The 19,378-nt window shown below is 39.5% G+C and overlaps 1 protein-coding gene across 1 annotated transcript; it reads left to right on the forward strand.

Annotated features, from left to right (window-relative positions):
• The first annotated feature begins 4,449 nt into the window (after positions 1–4,449).
• Positions 4,450–17,899, forward strand: wnt7ba (wingless-type MMTV integration site family, member 7Ba). The gene is made up of 4 exons (XM_059326196.1): positions 4,450–4,532; positions 5,621–5,847; positions 12,835–13,106; positions 15,900–17,899. The coding sequence occupies exons 1-4, from the start codon at positions 4,450–4,452 to the stop codon at positions 16,377–16,379; spliced, it is 1,062 nt and encodes a 353-aa protein (XP_059182179.1). The 3' UTR covers positions 16,380–17,899.
• The last annotated feature ends 1,479 nt before the right edge of the window (positions 17,900–19,378 follow it).

A 19,378-nucleotide genomic window follows, 5' to 3' on the forward strand; every position in this document is an offset into this window, starting at 1 on the left:
ACTAATTGTGGTTTACATTATAATTTTGATTTAGTACATTTTTTACCCCCCCCCCCCCCCCAAAAAAAAATAAAAAAAATAAATAAATAAAATAAATAAATCTTAAAATTAATTATTCTACCTTTCTATTACTTTTCTTCAAGCAACTTTTTGAGTAAACAGCATGAGCACTTTGAAGGACATTCAAGTTTCATACAGAATAACTGTGTGTGGACACTTACTACAGTTTAGTCACTTACATTCAACAAGTTTCATGTCATCATGGCCATAATAATTATTATATTTATATAATTATTGTATTTTTTGTTATTGCTGAGAATGTAAGGGAAATTTGTTGTAGTTATTGTTGTTAAATGTTCTTTGGAATGTCAAAAAAATAGTGTCTAATGGCCAAGCTGTATGCCAGTATCTGAATATGTCTGGATGTTAATAGTGAGCTTGTGAAGCATGAATGAAGCAGCTGATGAGGTCTGTTCAGTCTGAACTAACTCTATTTGCTTTCTAAAGTTTGTAGGATTTGTTTTTTTACTATAGTGTAGAGATATTTTATGTGTCAAAAACACAGATACCAAAAAAAACAACAACAACAGCATACTACAGGCAGCCTAGAGGTTAGAAATCGGGCTAGTAAACCAATTGTGGGATTAATAAAAAGTCATTAATCTTAATCTTACAGTGACTACTAGAACCCAATAGATGTATCAGATGACAGATATTAACGATATTGATGTATTTGCTGTCCGATATGTGCCGTTATTAAACCTTTTTTTACATAATAAATAATGCAGAACACATTGCTTGGTGTGATTTACAAATGGTGTAAAATTTTCTTTTTTTTTTATTAAATAGTCTGCAATTGACTGAAAATGAACAGTAATAATGTTTATTCGGATATTTATTTTATTCAAATGTATTTATTTTAACAATGTTAAATATTGTTTAATAAAGTTTTAAGTTTGAGAAAGTAGCCCTCTGGGTACATTTGCAGAGGGGTGAAAAATCGGTGCAAAAGCCACATAAAAAGGTCGGTTTTCATTCCAGCTCAAATAATTACTATATCAGCCACCATATCTGTTATCAATAAATTTTCCCTCTCTGAAATCAGTATCGGCATCTGTCTAAAAAATGGCATATCCATCGGCCTCTAGTGACTATACTATGCTGCTATTTTTTTTCCCAGCCCCAAACATCTTGCATGTTACCTTCCTTTCCACTGTCAGCTGCGTATGAGTGTATGAGATTGTTTTCAACCTATGAGTGCTGCTATTCTGCAGAAAAATGTCACCAATGATGAATTATCAGATGTTTACTATTATGATCAACAATACCGTTCCCTCGACAACTTCTCAGGCACCCAGCTCAGGATTCTGGGCTCAAGGACAAGATAGGCCCCAAAGCCCATCGAGTCATCAGACACCATTATTAATCTGGACTTTTTAGGCGTGCTTCCAGCTTGAGGCCACTCTGCGTCGCTGCTCTAGTTTCTCCCTGCCTGTCTCCCGTCCCGTCACTCATCCTCATAAGGTGGATGCTGCTATCAAAACCCTTCTGTCAAAACTCCGACAGCTGTCCCAACAGATAAAAAAACATGTCATGTTAGCTGCACTGCCACTTTTATCATTAATCTGACGTCTTGTTCAGCGAGAGTGGGAAGAATTCCTGCACAGCCCCAAACTCGCAGAGTCTCTGTGTTTGCCTCGTCTTCTGCTCAAAAATATGAAAAGAAACAGATATCAGAGTGCGAGCGCCAGGACAGTGAGTGCACGCTGCTTAAGTGCTATCTTGGCTTTGGAAATTGTGGTTTAGGAGGATTATTTGGACAGAAAGAGAGAGGGAGAGAGGGTGAGAAAGAGACAGAGAGTAAGAGGCATACAGAACACACATACTGTATATACACAAAGGGTTCTGCCTCTGCTTACCACGAGCCAGAGACATTATCTGTGAGCTGTCCACTGAAATAGCTGTAGGTTGAGTTCTTGTGACGAGGAATCAGCAGCCAAGATGGTCCAACTTAATGGCAAGGCTGCTTCTCGTTATGTACAGTACCGGGTATATCTGACTGCAGCAATCTGAGTGGGCATACGGATCAGGCCAATCTAATAACAGCCAAAAAATGAGAAGTATTCAAAATCACTGCAATCTCTCAAAATGCTTTGTTGGCAGCCAGAGAGAATTTAAATTAAAAGGTTGATTTCCACAAAACTGCCCTCAATCATTTTCTAAGAGAGAGTTTCACTTTTGTTCAGATGATTGATATCTCATTTTGGAACAATTCGTATTAATATTATCTCCTCGCGGTTATTTGTTCAGCTCAGAATGGCTCAATTTTCGGTCTCCAAAATGTCAACAACAAGCCAAGAAGATATGTACTTTGCCCTCTGTCCACTCTGAGAAGCAGACCTATAAAACTGCTCGTCCTTTGAAGGTGCTGTAGAGTTGAACAAGATGGTCCCCTCCCATTGCACTTACTCTTTAAAGTTTCACAGCAAACAGGGTGCTGTTTGCAAGGAACATCTTTAAAGAGAATAAACAGCATAAATGCCTCATTGAGTTGTCCTTGTTGGCTTTTCCATCCGATTACACCTGGACACTTCAAAGACTATGAGTTTAACAAGAAAAGTCACCATGTAGGAAAATGTGACATCTAATTCAAACTTTTCACTAAAGAAAAGAAAGCATTTCAACTTCTGTTCAGTAGAACTTGATAAATTGTAGCTAACTGCTGCACTCAGCATCAATGTTTAGCCCGATGTTCTGGGATGATTGGGACATTTCCTCCATGTTGCCACATGAGGGCGTATTGTTGGTGATGCACCAGCAGAACATGTGAGCAGGAGGACCACAGAGTCTCATCAACTGAAGCATTTCAGCATGCAAACCAACCTAAAAGTCAACCAGTACAGTAGCTAACCTGAACTCTGAGAGCTGAAAATAAAGGGAGTAATTCCCTACAGGGATGAATAAGATCTGGCATATATAAAAGTCTTCTACAGTCGTCTTTAGCTTGCCTTTAATGCTTATTATTATCATCATTGTTGTTTAGGTATTATTTTCTCATCCATTGTTTTGTCTATAAATGTCAGAAAGAGTTAAAAATACACATTATATTTTCCCAAAGCCCAATATGACTGAATCATTAGTCCACTAATTCATTTAAGTATCATTAAAAAAAAGGGCTTGGAACCAATGATTTTTTTGTATTTTGGCTGAGAAAAATGACTTAAATCAATATTCCAAATAGCTTCTTAATAATTTTCAGTTGACCGATGTGGTCAGTACTCTGTAGTCTCTTCTTGGGGGCCTGGCACTTTGGGCTGTCCCCAATAATTAGTACTCTATCCAGGGTAAAATATAATTTCATGTTATTTTAATACTAATATTAAATACAATCTGCCACAGTGCCATACAGCAGCAATGTGTGACATGATAAATTTAGTCATGTGCAGTGGCAAGGTTGAAGATGTGAAATCTTTATGGTTAACAATACTTCAGAGAAAATATTTTATTGTTACAGAAAGGACTACTGTAGAATTTGAAGTTGGATCCAAAAACATAAACTCCCAAATGGATCGATTTTATAACTCTGATGCGAGAAAACATAACATTAACATTTATTCTGGGAAGTGAAGATCGTGGACTGAAAGAATTCCTGAGATCTAGGTTGTTTGTTTCCTTATACATATGCTTGTATGTATATATGTGGAAAAACTGGAAAATCGTTAATCAGTAAATCACTGGAATTATTTTCGTGCACTGTAACATATAATATTGCCTTTTCCAATTAAAAATTAAAGTAGATTTATTTATTTTTTGGAAATAAGTATATAAAGAATCAAAACTTCAATCCCACAAGGTGAAATAGGTTTATGGAAAAAAATAAAGTTAATCCAAATATTGACGAACTTATATGACGTAAAAACAAAAAATGAGAGGGAGAGGGGGTTGGTTGTGGGGTGGGAGGTGTGTTGGGGGTGGGGATACGGTGTGGATGCGGTGTGCAGACTCATCCTGGGGGCTGGTGCACCGGGAGAGGCCACTGTCTCCCGCCCCTCCAATGCCACAACAGCCTCACATTTGGAGACGCGCGGATCGGACATCCGGAACCCCATCTGCCCCCACCCACCCTCTCTCTCTCTCTCCCCCTCCCTCCCTCTCTCTCTCTCTCTCTCTCTTTCCCACCCAGTCCTCTATCGGTCCAGGTGGCAGAGCGCACTTCGGCCTGTGGGATGCAGCCTCTCATCTCCAACACATGGACAGCGGAGCTTGGAGCTGCCGCAGCGCGCCACGGCTCCACTAGCTGAAGACACCCCTTCACCCACAGCTAGGAAACAACAGACCACTCTCCCGCCTTTAACTCCTGGACTTAAGATAAAAGGATATACTTATTTCCACTCCTTTTTTTCTTCTTATCTTTTCAAACCGCAGGAGAGTAGTGTTCAATGCGCAGCCATGCTCATCATCTCGTCCCGCAGTGCGCTGCTGTCCGTCTACTACCCACAGATCTTCCTCATCCTCACCAGCGGTAGCTACCTGTACGTTTCTTATCAATGCACTTGTTTATTTCAAACACGAGTCGGGCTCGTCCGCTGGCAATTAGTTGCGCCTCGCGCTCAAATTGGCCAATTACGCACGGATAAATTTGATAGTCCAGTTAGATTGCACCTTGAGAGCGTTTGCTGGTGGTTGCAGGTGTTTTATTACGGCGAGAAAACACGATTTTACAACTAAAACGTCACTTCGTAACGTTGCTAAATGGAGTATAACAACATATTGGTCTGGTGTGGCAGAGATTATTTCAGAAATTGAAAAAAAAAATAACTTGGAGCATCCAGGCAACCACACTTAGAAAACATTTGCCTAATTATTTTCATTTCATTCCACAATGGGATCAGACTGCCTTGTTATGAGCAATGGTGCCATTTTTATTCAAATACTCTGTCACGACTTGTTACAAAGACTCAATGAAGACTTGAGTTTTACTTGATGAGATAACCTGCTTTTATGGATTTACACATTACACCAGAACCACTCTGTCATAGGAGCACCTCGTCAGACAAGGCCCATAATTGGAAAGCCGCATATGGAAAAGAGACATATTGGACTACTTCATGCTCTGCCTATAGGAGCTGGGCCTATGTAACGAGCTCATTCTTATGGCATTAAAAAGACCCAGGCCCTCACAAAGAGAATGATTGCTGCACCATACATGCCTCTCATTCATAACAAGGGCAGGTCCTGAAACTTTAAATAGCTGTGGTGGTTCATGTTTTCTGTAACACAGAAAGAGAGAGAGAGAGAGAGAGAGAGAGAGAGAGAGAGAGAGAGGCAGACAGAAATGAACTGGATTTGGATCCATTCCCAAAATTAACTATTGTTCTCTTTCATGTTTTTATGAAGGTCTATTAGATTAAACATGATGTGATCTGAGTAAGGATGAATGTTGCAGTCTGATCTCATCTTTATGATTTAGAAACTGGCAACTGTAATACAAACGTTGAGCAAAAACAAGACTTTTTTTCTGTAGCCAGGTAATGTTCAGTCCAAACTATATGTTCAGTATGTTACTTCTTATCTGTCCTTGAGAGTCCCTCTCATTAACCCCTTGTGTCTCTCTGCCCAGGGCGCTGTCCTCTGTGGTGGCTCTAGGTGCAAACATCATCTGCAACAAGATACCGGGCCTGGCCCCCCGTCAGAGAGCCCTCTGTCAGAGTCGCCCGGACGCCATCATCGTGATCGGCGAAGGTGCCCAGCTGGGCATCAATGAGTGTCAGTACCAGTTCCGCTACGGCCGCTGGAACTGCTCGGCCCTGGGGGAGAGGACAGTCTTTGGACAAGAGCTGAGAGTAGGTCAGTCTGTTTGAAACTTGGCTTTTATAAGTTGTTTTGAATGTATTTATGTTAATATAGACAGCAGGAAATCAGCAAAGTAGGTTGAGTGGGGGGGGGGGGGGGGGGGGGGGGGTATGCTCAGGGTAACTAGGGATGGGTATAACTTAAAAATTCACAATATCAGTACCAATACTAGAACCCTTAAAGTGATACAGATACTAAGTACTGTAGAGTACTGCATTTGTTATTCCCTCCATCACTCCGTACCTATCATGTGAATGGAAGCAAATAAGTTGCATAAAATGCCACCACCACTCCTCCCCATCAAATTATTGATGCCAGCTCCGTCTAATACACTGCGCTCGACTTCACCACACTACACGCTGTCTGGGCTGTAGCTGTTGTAGCTTGCAGCGATTGGCTACGAGCAAAACCAAACAAATTGGATTTTTTTTTTTGATCTGGGTACCAAAGGGCTCAAATGATGATATCATCAACTGGAGAAGTCTGGTTACTGCTGTACATGGCACTGGCTTACTTTGGTCGAAACATTAAAAGGAATTAAGTATAGAAACCCAGCCCTAGGGGCAATATTGTTGGGGTTTTTGCCTTTTGCCATGCCGCTCAACTGATGCTCTTCATTGTTGCTGCTTTAAACTCCAGGGGTAAAACTCCTTATTTATTTTATTTTTTTTACCTTTGTTAAAATCCAGCTAAAGTAGATCCCTGCACTATATATATAGTAACATTTTCACAACAGTCAGTTAGATCTAGGGCTATGTATTGGCAAGAATCTGGCAAAACGATATTTATAATGATACAGGGGTTACAATTCAATATATTGCGATTCGTTGCAATACTGTAAATACTGTAAATCTGAGTAAACAAATATAACTTATTTATCACAGTCCTTGTAACATCCAGCATCATAGCACTACTTTCTCTGCAATGTCTGCTGCAATGCATGTAAAACTACCAACTAAAAATCGATAGTGTTTTTGAGAAATGATACAGAATCGCAAGACATAATATTGTGATATTCAATTGTATGGATATTTTCTTCCATCTCAAGTTAGATCATATGCAGTTCAGGCTGAGAAAGTGGAAATCTTAGTTTCAGGCACAAGTGTAGACTAACGTGTGATCACGACGACATGTATTGTGTCATTTTGGTGGTGCTTTGATCTTCCCACAGGTGTGTCAACAGGTTTGTTATTGGGCCAAACCAAACCAAACAAAGCTGTGTGGTATAATCACTGAAGCTGAAAGAACTGTGCTATGGACTACGGCCTGTTTTCTCATTCTCCTTGTACAGTACTCAAACCTCCTGTAAGCGTTGTCGGTGGCATGAGAAAAAGCTGCAGCTCAGCTCAGTTGCAAGAAACCGACTTAAAGATGGGTGGTGAAACTTTAATGAAAGCATTTCTCCTTGGAATACCACATGCCAATGACCACAATGAATTATCTGCCTCGTTTAGACAATAACACGAAAAACTCAAAGGCCTTGCTCGTGTCCCTAAAGAAGATTCAATCTGCAGCTCATGTGTGTGACATCACTGTGATTGCAACGCACACACTGTCGCAGTCATGACTAAAGTGTGAAGACGTCCTTATAAAGCAGGGCCTGATGCCATTCTAGGTGTGCCATCTTCAAACCGACACGATCTGTAAACACACAAACGAATACATCTCCCTGCTTTTAGTCAACATTCTTCCCAGTTTCATTTCTCACAGAAGCCTGTTTGCTCCTAATGTGAACCTCTTATATAAATTGTATTTCAGTCCGAAATGTTTTGTTGCGGTCTTGCTGTGGGTTTGGATCCATGTTTAATCTAGCAGCTCTGGGAGCAATCACTTTCTTCTACACGGGAGACAGGCAGACAGACGTCTGGATCCTTTTATTTCTTTTGTCAGAGGAAATGTCTCTTTTCTCTTGTGGTGTGTAAATGAGCTCGGAGAGATGCTTTGGACCCAGCTTAGGTCCTCATGTCCTTTACACGCAGACACTTTTACCAAAGAAGTACTTTCGAGAAGACTAAAAACCAGTGGTGGAAAGTAACTAAGTACAATTACTTAAGCACTGTGCTTGAGTAAAATTTTTAGGTCCTGGTACTTTAGTTGAGTATTTCCATTTAATTCTACTCCAATATATTTTGAGGCAAATATTTAACTTTTTACTCCACTACATTTAGCTGACAGCTTTAGTTACTTTACAGGTCGAGGTTTAACATAAAAACATGATAAATTTAAAGTTGTGAGAATTTTTTTTAAGTTAAACCTCACAACAGTATATTAAGTAGTTAAAATGAGCCCCGTCTTTACAAAATTAAAGCGCTGCTTTCATTAATGCATCAAAACAAATAAGCTAATAATATTTTAGAACAGTGAGTGAGTCATTCTGCATAACGAGTACTTTTACTTTTGATACTTTAAGTACATTTTGATGCTGATACTTTTGTATTTTTACTTCAGTAAGTTTTGAATGCAGAACTTTTACTTGTAGTGGAGTAATTTCACAGTGTGGTATTAGTACTTTAACTTAAGTAAGGGATCTGGATACTTTTAACACCACTGCTAAAAAACTAATCAGACTGTTAATTAAGGCAGATACACAACTACTGAGCACGTTGGATTTCCTTTCATCTCCATGGATTGATTTATTCTCGTCCATTTTTGCCATTTTTAAAAATAGGAATGAAAACCAGAGACGTACCCCCTCTTGTCTCGCTAATGTACCATCCACCACTTCATTTGATTGACCTGCCGGGCCTGTGAACTCATTAAGCATTGAGAAAGACCAGAGAGATTCATGCTAACCACTAATTGAAGTCAGCTCCAGCAGCTGGATGGCAACAATGGAGCCCTGCATGCACTGCTGTACAATCAAAACAAATCACAGTGCGAGGAGATGGCTGTTTGGCTGTTGCATGCGCCTGATGCCTTGAGAAATGCTCACCATACAATATATCTGAATGGGTCGCGGATTTAGCCTGATGAGAGAAGACTTCAGAGTTTGTTATGAGTTATGGACCCGGGGAACCGCAGGCCCGATGGTTTCTGCGAGTGAGTTTGTCAGGTTGGAAGGAAGCCATTAGAATCGCCTCTACCAGAGACGCCATGCATTAATACTCTGGGCTGTTGAGAAGAACGGAGGCCCAGCATTATCCTGATTGGAGACGGAGCATATCCTGTTACCAATTGTAGTGCCAATAAATTCATTTCCCCCTCCACGCCATAAATATAAATGTGTTTATTCTGAAGTTCAAATGGTGACATACAAAAGCTTGGAAATGGGCACATCTCCGTCAAGCCTGGCCACAGATTATTTCAACATGTAACACAGCGGTATCATTTGCTATAATAATGTGGACCGCCTAAAACAGACACAGAATGACACTTAAGCCGCGTGAGAAATTCCATTGATGAAAAACATTAAGGCGCAGCAACTCTATGAATGCCGGTCCAGAAAAAAAGCTCCTCTGCTCAGCCAGTAGATGTCACTTGTGTTGTCTTTACTCCACTGATTGCTGTTCTGACAGTGGTACAGTGATATGAAACAAGACAGAAAGAAAAAAAAGATTACTATATCTAATGCTTGATACTGATGCTGCTCAGACTCAACTCCTGATACCTGGCCTTTAATCTACCCCATACAGTATTTAAAATAAGAAGAGTAATGATACTTGAAATATTAATCCCTTAGCGTTCCTGCAAATTAACCTTAAACGCCTAAAAAAAACATTGAAAATGTAAATTGAAAGCTCTTCTTGGAACAGTTTGGAGTAAATCTGGTTTTGTCACATTTAAAAGGAAACACTCTGGAGTTTATTCCCAAAGAGTCAGAATTTCTGTAAGTGCTGCGGTTATTAAGTGATGGAAGTTGAAACAGTAAAAAAAATATTGTTTTATTGTCCGCCTGAATATTTTTGGTAAATACAGGCCTGCAGATCTTTAGAACTGGGACTTATGAGCTGGAAACACAATGGGGTCAAAGTATAAAATATCACCTAACCCCAGTTCCAATTTGATGAAGATATCTCAAAAAATGACTATTTTACACAGGTTTTTATAATTATCATAATAATAATTATGATTATGTATTTATGGAGACTCCAATAGCATCCTAGTAACCATGGTGACATCTGGACCAAATGTACATACATTTTGAACCCTGCAACCTACAGTCATCATTCTCAGCTCTAATGAAAGGTGACAATATGAGGAATCACATCCCATATCGACATTTACTGTCAGCATTACTGACACAGAGTTATTGTTGGATTAAAAAAAACATATTTTTGTACATGTTTTTCACTTTTCAGGTCTTAACCCTTGTGTCGTTGTAGGGGTCAAAAACGACCCACCAACTATGTTTAATAAATGCAGGGTAAGTAAGAGTACTCCTCAAGTTAAAGTAATAAAACAGCCATTGGAAAACTATTTAGTCACACAGCAAAAATCAGCCACTGTGGCAGCCTTACAGCATTAATATACTGTACAAACGCAAAGAGTACAAACGATGCCCTGTACAGACTGATGCCCTGCAAAGGGATGGTTATCTTTCCTTAAAGGAGCAGTTCAGCAACATAGGCAAAGTACACTAACATCCCACGTCATTATGAGGGTCACAATTCTTAAAATCTACAAGATTACATTTACAATTTTAATGTCACAAAGCGATTCAGTTTTCAATTGAAACTTTTCTTTCACTGCCAACGTCTGTGTCATTGTTTGACAATTGAGTCGTGTTTTTCGTAAAAATAAACAGATCATTGGTTTTATGCCCTGATTGATAACTGTCATTCACATTTTTAAATCCTTCTGTAAAAAGATAAGACCACATGGTGTCCAGTGTGGAATACCAAGTGAAATTTCTCACATATTTAAATAGATTTTGATGGATTTTTTATTTAGGGTCAAAATAATTTACTGAGCAAACTAACTAACCAAGTATGACGTAAAATTTAGTTCAAACTTCGTAGTAGATGGATTTTGTGTATGCAAGAAATTCCTGGATGTATGCTCTATTAGCATGAGTCTTTGACTATGAAACTTGAGCTTACTGGACGTACTTAACTGCCCCAAAATGCATTGCAGCTCTTCAGACTTTCACTGGTGGACTGTGAGGCAGACGGTTTAAATATATAACCACTGGATGAAATTATTACAAATGATGGCGACGAGTGACAATCACTTATGTAATGTAATGTAAAAAAAAACACATTTAACAGTAAAAAATTTAATTGTTTTCTTCAAAAAAATACTGGGACATTTACATTAAATTAATTGGAGCTGCTAATGTTGACTTCATTTAACAGTAGTCAACATAAAGTCATGTGATGCAGAGAAGACGTATTGGTTGGTAATGGCATACTTAAATTATAATTTAATAAATTGTATACAGTGCATACTGTAGTGAGTATGTAGTTTGAGATTTGGAATGATAGAGAACAATAGAGATATGACATACAGTCGTGAAATTTCTTGTTCATTTAATACCTGGTACAACTAAAGGTACATTTGTATGGGCAATTATAATAATAACAACAAAAATAGCTCATAAGAGTTTAATTTAAGAGCTGATATCTAGACATTTTCCATGGTTTTCTTGATAATGATTTTGGTTTTTATCAAGAAAACCAGGGAAAATGTCTAGATAGCAGAAACCAAAGCCACACACCACATCACTTAGCCTTTAATAATGCCTCACACCTGTCCCTGGTTGGGCCTTCAAATACAACACAAACTCAACAACAAAAAACTTGCAGACGTCACTGTCCAAGCCAAAATAAGTGTGAAGGCTCTTTAGACAAAGAATGGTTAAGAGAAAAAAAAATGGATGCAGCAGAAGCCAAGTTAGTCAGAGGTTTAGTATCTAGTGTGGGTCAAGCTCCACAAATCCTACATTTCCCATAATGCAACTCAGTGGTGTCTTTCATTTACCCACAAAAAAACTTCTCAAACCCAACTTGAAATAATCCTGATGACATCATCCAGGTTACTTCACAGAAGACCTTATGTAACTATTCACAGACTGTGGGGTTTAGGGCTGTCCCACTGTCAAATAATCAGGTGCTTAATGGCCCTCTTAGATACAATTTGAGCGCTTTATGCACACTTTCTTTTAGTCTGCATTTCTGTAGGCTTTGCCTGAGGGAAATACCCACAATTCAGAGCTACATGACATTAAAACAGGGGCTTAGCGCAGAAAGAAAAGAAGTAAACAAGGCAGACTGGCAGATGGGTGTAAAGCCTGGCAAGGACTTAAGGTGGTACATATAAAACAAATTAATCAGAGGAACACAAGCATATGGCTGCATTACATAAACTAGTTTACCCATCAACTATTTATTTTCATTTAGTTAAAGTATGCCATTTTGACACAAACAAGTAACAAGTATCTGACAATTACATGTCATCTACTCTGGAAAGAGTCTACAGAGCCTGGAAGACATAGAAATCAGGGATTGATTTTGACCGTTTAATCCTTTGGCCATGAAAAAGGCAAATAAAAAATCCCAAACCCACAACTGTACGCAACGTGTTTTGGCGTCATCAAGGTAACATGATATATCATCACAAAGTGTTCTCCCATTCCTATTTATACTATTTCCAGCCCTTCCAGTCTCAAACACTTACCAAGTGAGTTAAGTCTGTTAGGGTTCAGAGCTTCTGGCCCTAAGGGGGGACATTGGGATTGGGTCTGAGTAGAACTTCTCATGACAAGAAGGCTGCAATTCATGTGTGAAATGGGTGCAGTGTTTCTTTAATTTAACACATTCCTTCACAAAGGAAGCAAGTCAAACAAACTAAATCCTCCTTCTTGTGCCATAGCAGCATAACTGTTTGATTGGCATGCAAATGTTGCCTCTCTGAGGAAAGTACAGCAATTACTGATTCAAGTACATGGAAAACCTACGCAATTTAAATGAGAGAACTTGTGTTGCTACGTGCTACAATGTATTCAGCCTCAAATTTATTCAGATTCTGCTCTTTTCTCTTCAGGCAGCAGGGAGGCAGCATTCACTTATGCCATCACCGCAGCCGGAGTTGCCCACGCAGTGACCACAGCCTGCAGCCAAGGCAACCTCAGCCAATGCGGCTGTGATCGTGAGAAGCAGGGCTACCACGACCAAGAGGAGGGCTGGAAGTGGGGAGGCTGCTCGGCCGACGTCAAGTACGGAGTGGAGTTCTCGCGACGATTTGTGGACGCCCGGGAGATCAAGAAAAATGCCCGACGCCTCATGAACCTGCACAACAATGAAGCAGGGCGAAAGGTAACGTAAGAAAAAGAATGAAAGGTCCAAATCCATCTCATCTAATTTTGAGGTTCACTGATGAAAACATACGACACCAGTGGTGGAAAGTAACTAAGTACATTTACTCAAGTACTGTACTTGAGTAGTTTTGAAGTACTTGCACGTTACTTGAGTATTTTCATTTTATGCAACTTTATACTTCTACTCCACTACATTTTGAGGCAAATATTGTACTTTTTACTCCACTACATTTAGCTGACAGCTTTAGTTACTTTTCACGTCAAGATTTAACATAAAAACATGATACATTAAAATTGATTAGACTTTTTTTTTTAATTAAACCTCATAACAGTATATTAAGTAGTGAAAATGAGCCCTGTCTTTACACAATTAAAGCACTTACATTAATGCATCAACACAAATAATCTAATAATATATTTAAGATGTATATAACAATCTGAGTGGGTCCACTATGCATAACGAGTACTTTTCATTTTGATACTTTAAGAACATTTTGATGCTGATACCTTTGTATTTTTACTGAAGACAGTTCTGAATGCAGGACTTTTACTTATAATTTCACAGTGTGAGATTTGGTAATTTCCACCACTGTACAACACCATACACCAGCAGGAATACATGTCAGATATGTCCAAGGAGAAAGATGCATAAATTGACAGACTGTCCATGATTCTGAAGCATTTGTATTTGCATCATTACTATAATTGTATCAGCCCTAAACTGTACGAGTGCAGAAATGATTTAACAGAGCTCCTGTACACTAGAGTGGGAGTGTGTATGTGTGACAGCAATGCAAAACTTGGCAGATGCAGCTGCCAAAATGGAGTCGTGCCACAGCCCAACAGTCCATTCATTGAATTACTACGCATTAAGTGAGGATAGAGGATATTATTGCAAGTCTCTCTCTCTTCCTTTCTCAGTGGCAGCACCAAAGACCGTGTTTCCTGCACCACCGCATACACTGAAGCAACCAAAGTCAGGAGCAAACTCCCCCAGAATGTGATAGCCAAAAAGGGGAAGTCACTCATTTGATTAGAGCTCTGGACACCCAAGTTACTAAATGTTCCAGTGATAAACCTAAAAAAAAATCACACTGTCTCATAAAGAAAATGTGACAGTAATCTTGTTCATATTAACATCAAGCTCAGTTACAAGGGCAAACATTCACCTGTCATTTTTGTCATCTGAAAATATTTGTATGGCATTGTTTTATAAATCTGGCTCAAACCACAATGTAATTCTATATGTGTTCAGTTGCACAACAGCTTTGTCAGTGTTCTCGGGCTGTCACGCCATTATGTGGTCTGAAGAAAGGTAAAGTTAATTAGAGAGTACAGTCTTGGGCTATGAGCTATTTTCCCCAGGTTTTTGACATAAAGTTGGCATCCTGGTTGGAGTGCTGAAAGTTGAAGTGTCCGCAGAAAGCCCAGCTTACCAAAAGAGACGGATTTGATGGTTATGTGATCGCTATTGCTATTAACTGTTGCAAATTTAAGCTATGGACTTGTGTAAAAGGAACATTTATGTATTAACCACACAGCATATATTTTTAACTCTTAAAGGGGTAGTTTACTTTTGGTTGTATGACGTCCATAATCATTGTATTACCTACACAAGAAGGCGGTTGGCATGCCCCCAGACAATCCTTTCTGTTTCTGTTATCTATGCTCTCTGCAATGCCACCAGACTCCTTTGACAAAAACAGTCATTTTACCTTTCAGAACACAGTTTCTGGTCTACTGCTGCCTCAATCATTTAGTTTGTTTGTGTTATTTTGGTGTTTTAAAGGGTTAGTTCAGATCATAGACTGTATAAATAATGGACGTAGTGACCATAACATCACCCGTTGGTTTGTGGCCCGTTTGAGGCATCAAGTTCAGCATTACACTCGTCGCCATCTTTTTTTCAGAACCCGCAAGCAGACCGTATTTGGTCTGTGGAGGAGCGAGATGGATCTGACGACACTGACTACACGCCGCTCTACACCTCAACCTGACTGATTAATGTTATCATTAACTGTAGCATTAAGTAGGATGTTAGTTTTGGCAAAAAAACAAAAACAAAATTTTCGTTACTTACCTAAGAAAAGTGAACAGCGACTCCTTGGGGTGTCTGTTAGTCCAACCAAACGCTGAACAAGACATTTTAATGAACAAAACGTTCAAATAAACTGTCATAAAGTAAAAATACAGTGAAAGGGTCAAAGTTATGGCACCAAACTGGTAAACATCCTTTTTTTATATATATTTATAACTTCATTAACACGTTGCCTTGGATACGCATTGCTTTTCTTCTCTCACCTTGTTAGTACCTGTCAATCAAAGGTAGCCATGCCCCAATTCATATGATTCTTTATCTTCTATTTTCTCCTAAATTGGGCCATTATTTGAACTATTACCATCAAATTGTCCTGAAGATCTTTTACTAGTGATTGAGACCAAAAAATTTTGAGGTAAAAAATCAAGTGAGAAGTTTTCTCATTTTGTATTGCAATGAATGGACCCAAATACTTCTGCAGCCGCTGTCAGCGCCCCCTGCTGGAGTCTTTGGTAGAATCTCCCCCGTGTTCTGTGAGGCAAAATTACAGTTCTTGTCAATGGAGTCTGGTGGCTTTGAAGAAAAGCAAATATTTTTACTGCTGCCCCTGTCCACAGCACTACATTGCTCAGCTTTCAGGCCAGTTGTTAATACACCAACTATGGATATGTAGCTCATACAACCTCACTTCAAAAAGTCCAAAGTATCTCTTCTAAGTCATACAGACCTAATTTCTGCTCTCTGTTTGATCAGATCCTAGAGGAGAGGATGAAGCTGGAGTGTAAGTGTCACGGCGTGTCTGGTTCCTGCACCACTAAGACTTGCTGGATCACCCTGCCCCAGTTCAGAGAGATCGGTTACCTGCTGAAGGAACGATACAGCGGAGCAGTTCAAGTGGAGCCGGTCCGGGCCTCGCGCCTCCGCCAACCCTCCTTCCTACGACTCAAAGAGGCTCGAGGCTACCAGAAGCCCACGGACACAGACCTGGTGTACCTGGAGCGTTCGCCCAACTACTGTGAGGAGGACACATCGACAGGAAGCACAGGGACACGGGGAAGACTGTGCAACGGCACCTCGACCTACACGGACGGTTGTAATTTGATGTGCTGCGGCCGGGGGTACAACACGCACCATTACACACGCATCTGGCAGTGCAACTGCAAGTTCCACTGGTGCTGTTTTGTCAAGTGCAACACATGCAGCGAGAGATCAGAAGTTTTTACCTGCAAGTAGAGAAAGAGGAAGTGGTAGGCTCTGGAAGCTGGAGAAAACAGACAGTGGTTGAAGGTTATGACAAAGTGGAATTTGAAGTGAAGGACTTGGAAGTATTTATTCAACAATTTGCACATTTTTACATCCTATTTTGGAAACTCTTTAAAGAAAGAAACATGAGGTTTGGAGGGAAAAAAAGAGACATGAGTGATTCTTTTTTTTGCGCGCTGGTACCAAACTGTGACATGATGCAAACATGTTGCAGCTGAAAGGATTTGATGTTCTTTTTTTGCCTCCAGCAAAGCAATATTTGGAAGACGACATCTTGCAGAGGTGTAGCTCACAGATATCACATACGAGAGGAAAAACAACAAGGACTATTGTTGGATGTTAAAAAGACTTTTGTAATAAGCTAACTGGAAATGCTTCAAGCGCTTCAGACTGCCGTGACAGAAGACAGGCTCCTGATGAAGATTGAAAGATGGCAGTGGAATACTTTTAACTGTACGCTCACACTGTATTCTGTTTGAACACTGAAAATAAAACAAAATTATTTATGTAAAAATATCTTTCAAACCTAGTCTTATAGGATGGATAGCAAACAGTATTCCTCTCTTTTACGATCTTCAATTGCTACTGATACATTTCATGATGGGAGTAACCGATTTTTAGTAGCATTTACAGCCACTAATTCTCTGCCAATTTGTATCCATTTCCAGTTGTCAGTGGCGTATTTTGTTATAGATTAGTTATTTTTCTTTTGCACTCACATAGCCACATTTCTTTCTCTTTTTCACGGGACATCAGTGAGTTGTGCTGTTGAGTGCTGTGCTGACATCTCTCTCATGGACAAATTCCCCTCTCGAACCCCCTTTGTTACGCCAAGAACCAAAGAGGCAGAAAATACTCCCAAACTATTTTAAGCATCCAACTTGTCAGTTTGAACAGCACTTTCCATCCTGACCGTGTTCATTATTTTGTTTTCAGAGGGCTCTTGACTTCTGAGAAAAGCATGTAAGCCTCATTGGAACTCCATAGAGGTGCAATCAGGTTCAGATACATCCAACATTCCCATGAACGGCAGAGACGTGGAATTCCACATGATGGCCTCTGCTTACACAAGGCCTTCCAGCGCGGTTTAGGCCTGCCTGGGTGGATGGCATGTGCCTTAACCACACAGAAGGGGGTATGAGAGGATCAAAGGCCTCAAAGCTATTTTTGGACAGCACCCTTAATGTATTCAGAAATGTTTATTTAGGCTTTATATAACTTACAAAACAATTTGAAGAGTATATTTTTATATGAGGAACGTGGCACTTTATGTCATTTATAGATGGAAAAGAAAGTCACTATTTACAAGTGTTTTCTAATGTCATTGTATTCAGATTTGAGAGCTATAAATTATTTGGAATTTATGTTTTTTTGATCCTAAATTGTAAATACTCCACGTGTTTTATCAAAGTAGCCCAGATTGTACATCTCGATGCCTTCACAATTCAACGTACAGTCATGGAAAACATTATTAAACCACCCTTTTTCTTCAATTTCTTGTTCATTTTAATGCTCATTTTAATGGTTTTCTTGATAATGATTTTGGTTCTCATCAATAAAACCATGGAAAATGTTTAGAGATCAGCTCTTAAGTTAAACTTTTATCAGCTATTTTTGTTGTTATCATTATATTTGTCCAAACAAATGTACCTTTAGTTGTACCAGGCATTAAAATGAGCAAGAAATTGAAAACAATGGTGGTCTAATCATTTTTTCCATTACTATAGCTCATAAAATAAAAAATAAAAAAGTGTGATTCATCAAGTGTTGGAAAGTCAAGGAAATTTTGTGGGAACCACTGTTGAAAGCATCAGCAACCAACTACTTGTGCAGCTTTAGATCGAAGAGATTTCTGTGTTTCCAGTTGTCTTTATAGCCCTTTCAGTCACTAGGATCAACTCACTGCTTCCTAAAAGAATAGTTGTAACTTCAAATACAACTAATTTATTTGTTCTGTGGCGAAATCAAAGTCTGCATCACTTACAAACATGGGCAGTTGTGTTTTTTTTCTTTTTTACCAATAAAATTTGAGCATCCTTTTAATGCCTCGAGTTTTATGTCACATCTGGCCTTTATTGGCCCTTATTAAAATCATTACCAAAAAAAAGTTGTTTGTCACACACAATACTTTATTAAGCAATAAATAAACATATTATTTGACCCAAACATGAAGCATATACTTAACTGACAGAGTGTATTTTTCCTGAAGGCGAATATCAAACCAGAAGGCACAAATACAATATAGTAGAGGCCTCTGGTATAAAATGCTGATATGGGAAACACAAGAACTTGTGGCCTTGACTGATGTGGTACTAATGTGTTAGGAGGTGAACAAGCGGCCGTGGCCATGCCACCTCATTCAGCCCGGCTGACTCGCACAGCCTCTTTCCTGTGGGGCTGAAAAGCATTGCAGCCAGCCAGTCGAGCGCAATTAACAGCTGTTTTGTTAGCTGTCTGAAATCCTGGGGACCGGAACCGCATAAGCTCCCTTCACTATGCCGGCGGATTGAGGGGAGAGTCCAGCCGATTGTTTCAATACATTTTGTCATTAAAAATCAGAGGCAGAGCAAACAGGGTGGAGCAGGGTGTGAGCAGGCCAGTAAAGCACTGCATTGTTGAGGTGTCAGGACTGTTCAGCTTATCCAGCAACAGGAGGAGCAGGGAGGGATGTCATTCTGCAAACTAATGCTTCTGGTCTGATTCACTCGCTCATTCATTAATTCATTCACTCTTTGGATACACTTTCAGTATGCTCTCATCCATCGTCTACTCATCCAGTATCACTTATCAAAAGGAGAAGCACACACACGCAAAACTACAACTGTACGGTTTTCACTGAATCTCTAAGAAAGTCTATGCAGCCTGGTCAAGCTTAACTAATTTCTAAAAATAGCTCTAACACCTGAACAGTACATGTTGCAGTAATGCAAGAGTGCACAGACGTTTAAACAGGTAGCTTAAAGTTAAGA

The sequence above is a fragment of the Centropristis striata genome, chromosome 22 (genome assembly GCF_030273125.1).
Source record: "Centropristis striata isolate RG_2023a ecotype Rhode Island chromosome 22, C.striata_1.0, whole genome shotgun sequence".
Classification (NCBI taxonomy): domain Eukaryota; kingdom Metazoa; phylum Chordata; class Actinopteri; order Perciformes; family Serranidae; genus Centropristis; species Centropristis striata.

Bases quoted from the DNA above. Each gene is read 5' to 3' on its own strand.
- wnt7ba (XM_059326196.1), top strand. From the start codon at position 4,450: ATGCTCATCATCTCGTCCCGCAGTGCGCTGCTGTCCGTCTACTACCCA. The intron at 4,533-5,620 runs GTACGTTTCTTA...CTCTCTGCCCAG, and splicing joins CTCACCAGCGGTAGCTACCT to GGCGCTGTCCTCTGTGGTGG. The intron at 13,107-15,899 runs GTAACGTAAGAA...CTGTTTGATCAG, and splicing joins ACAATGAAGCAGGGCGAAAG to ATCCTAGAGGAGAGGATGAA.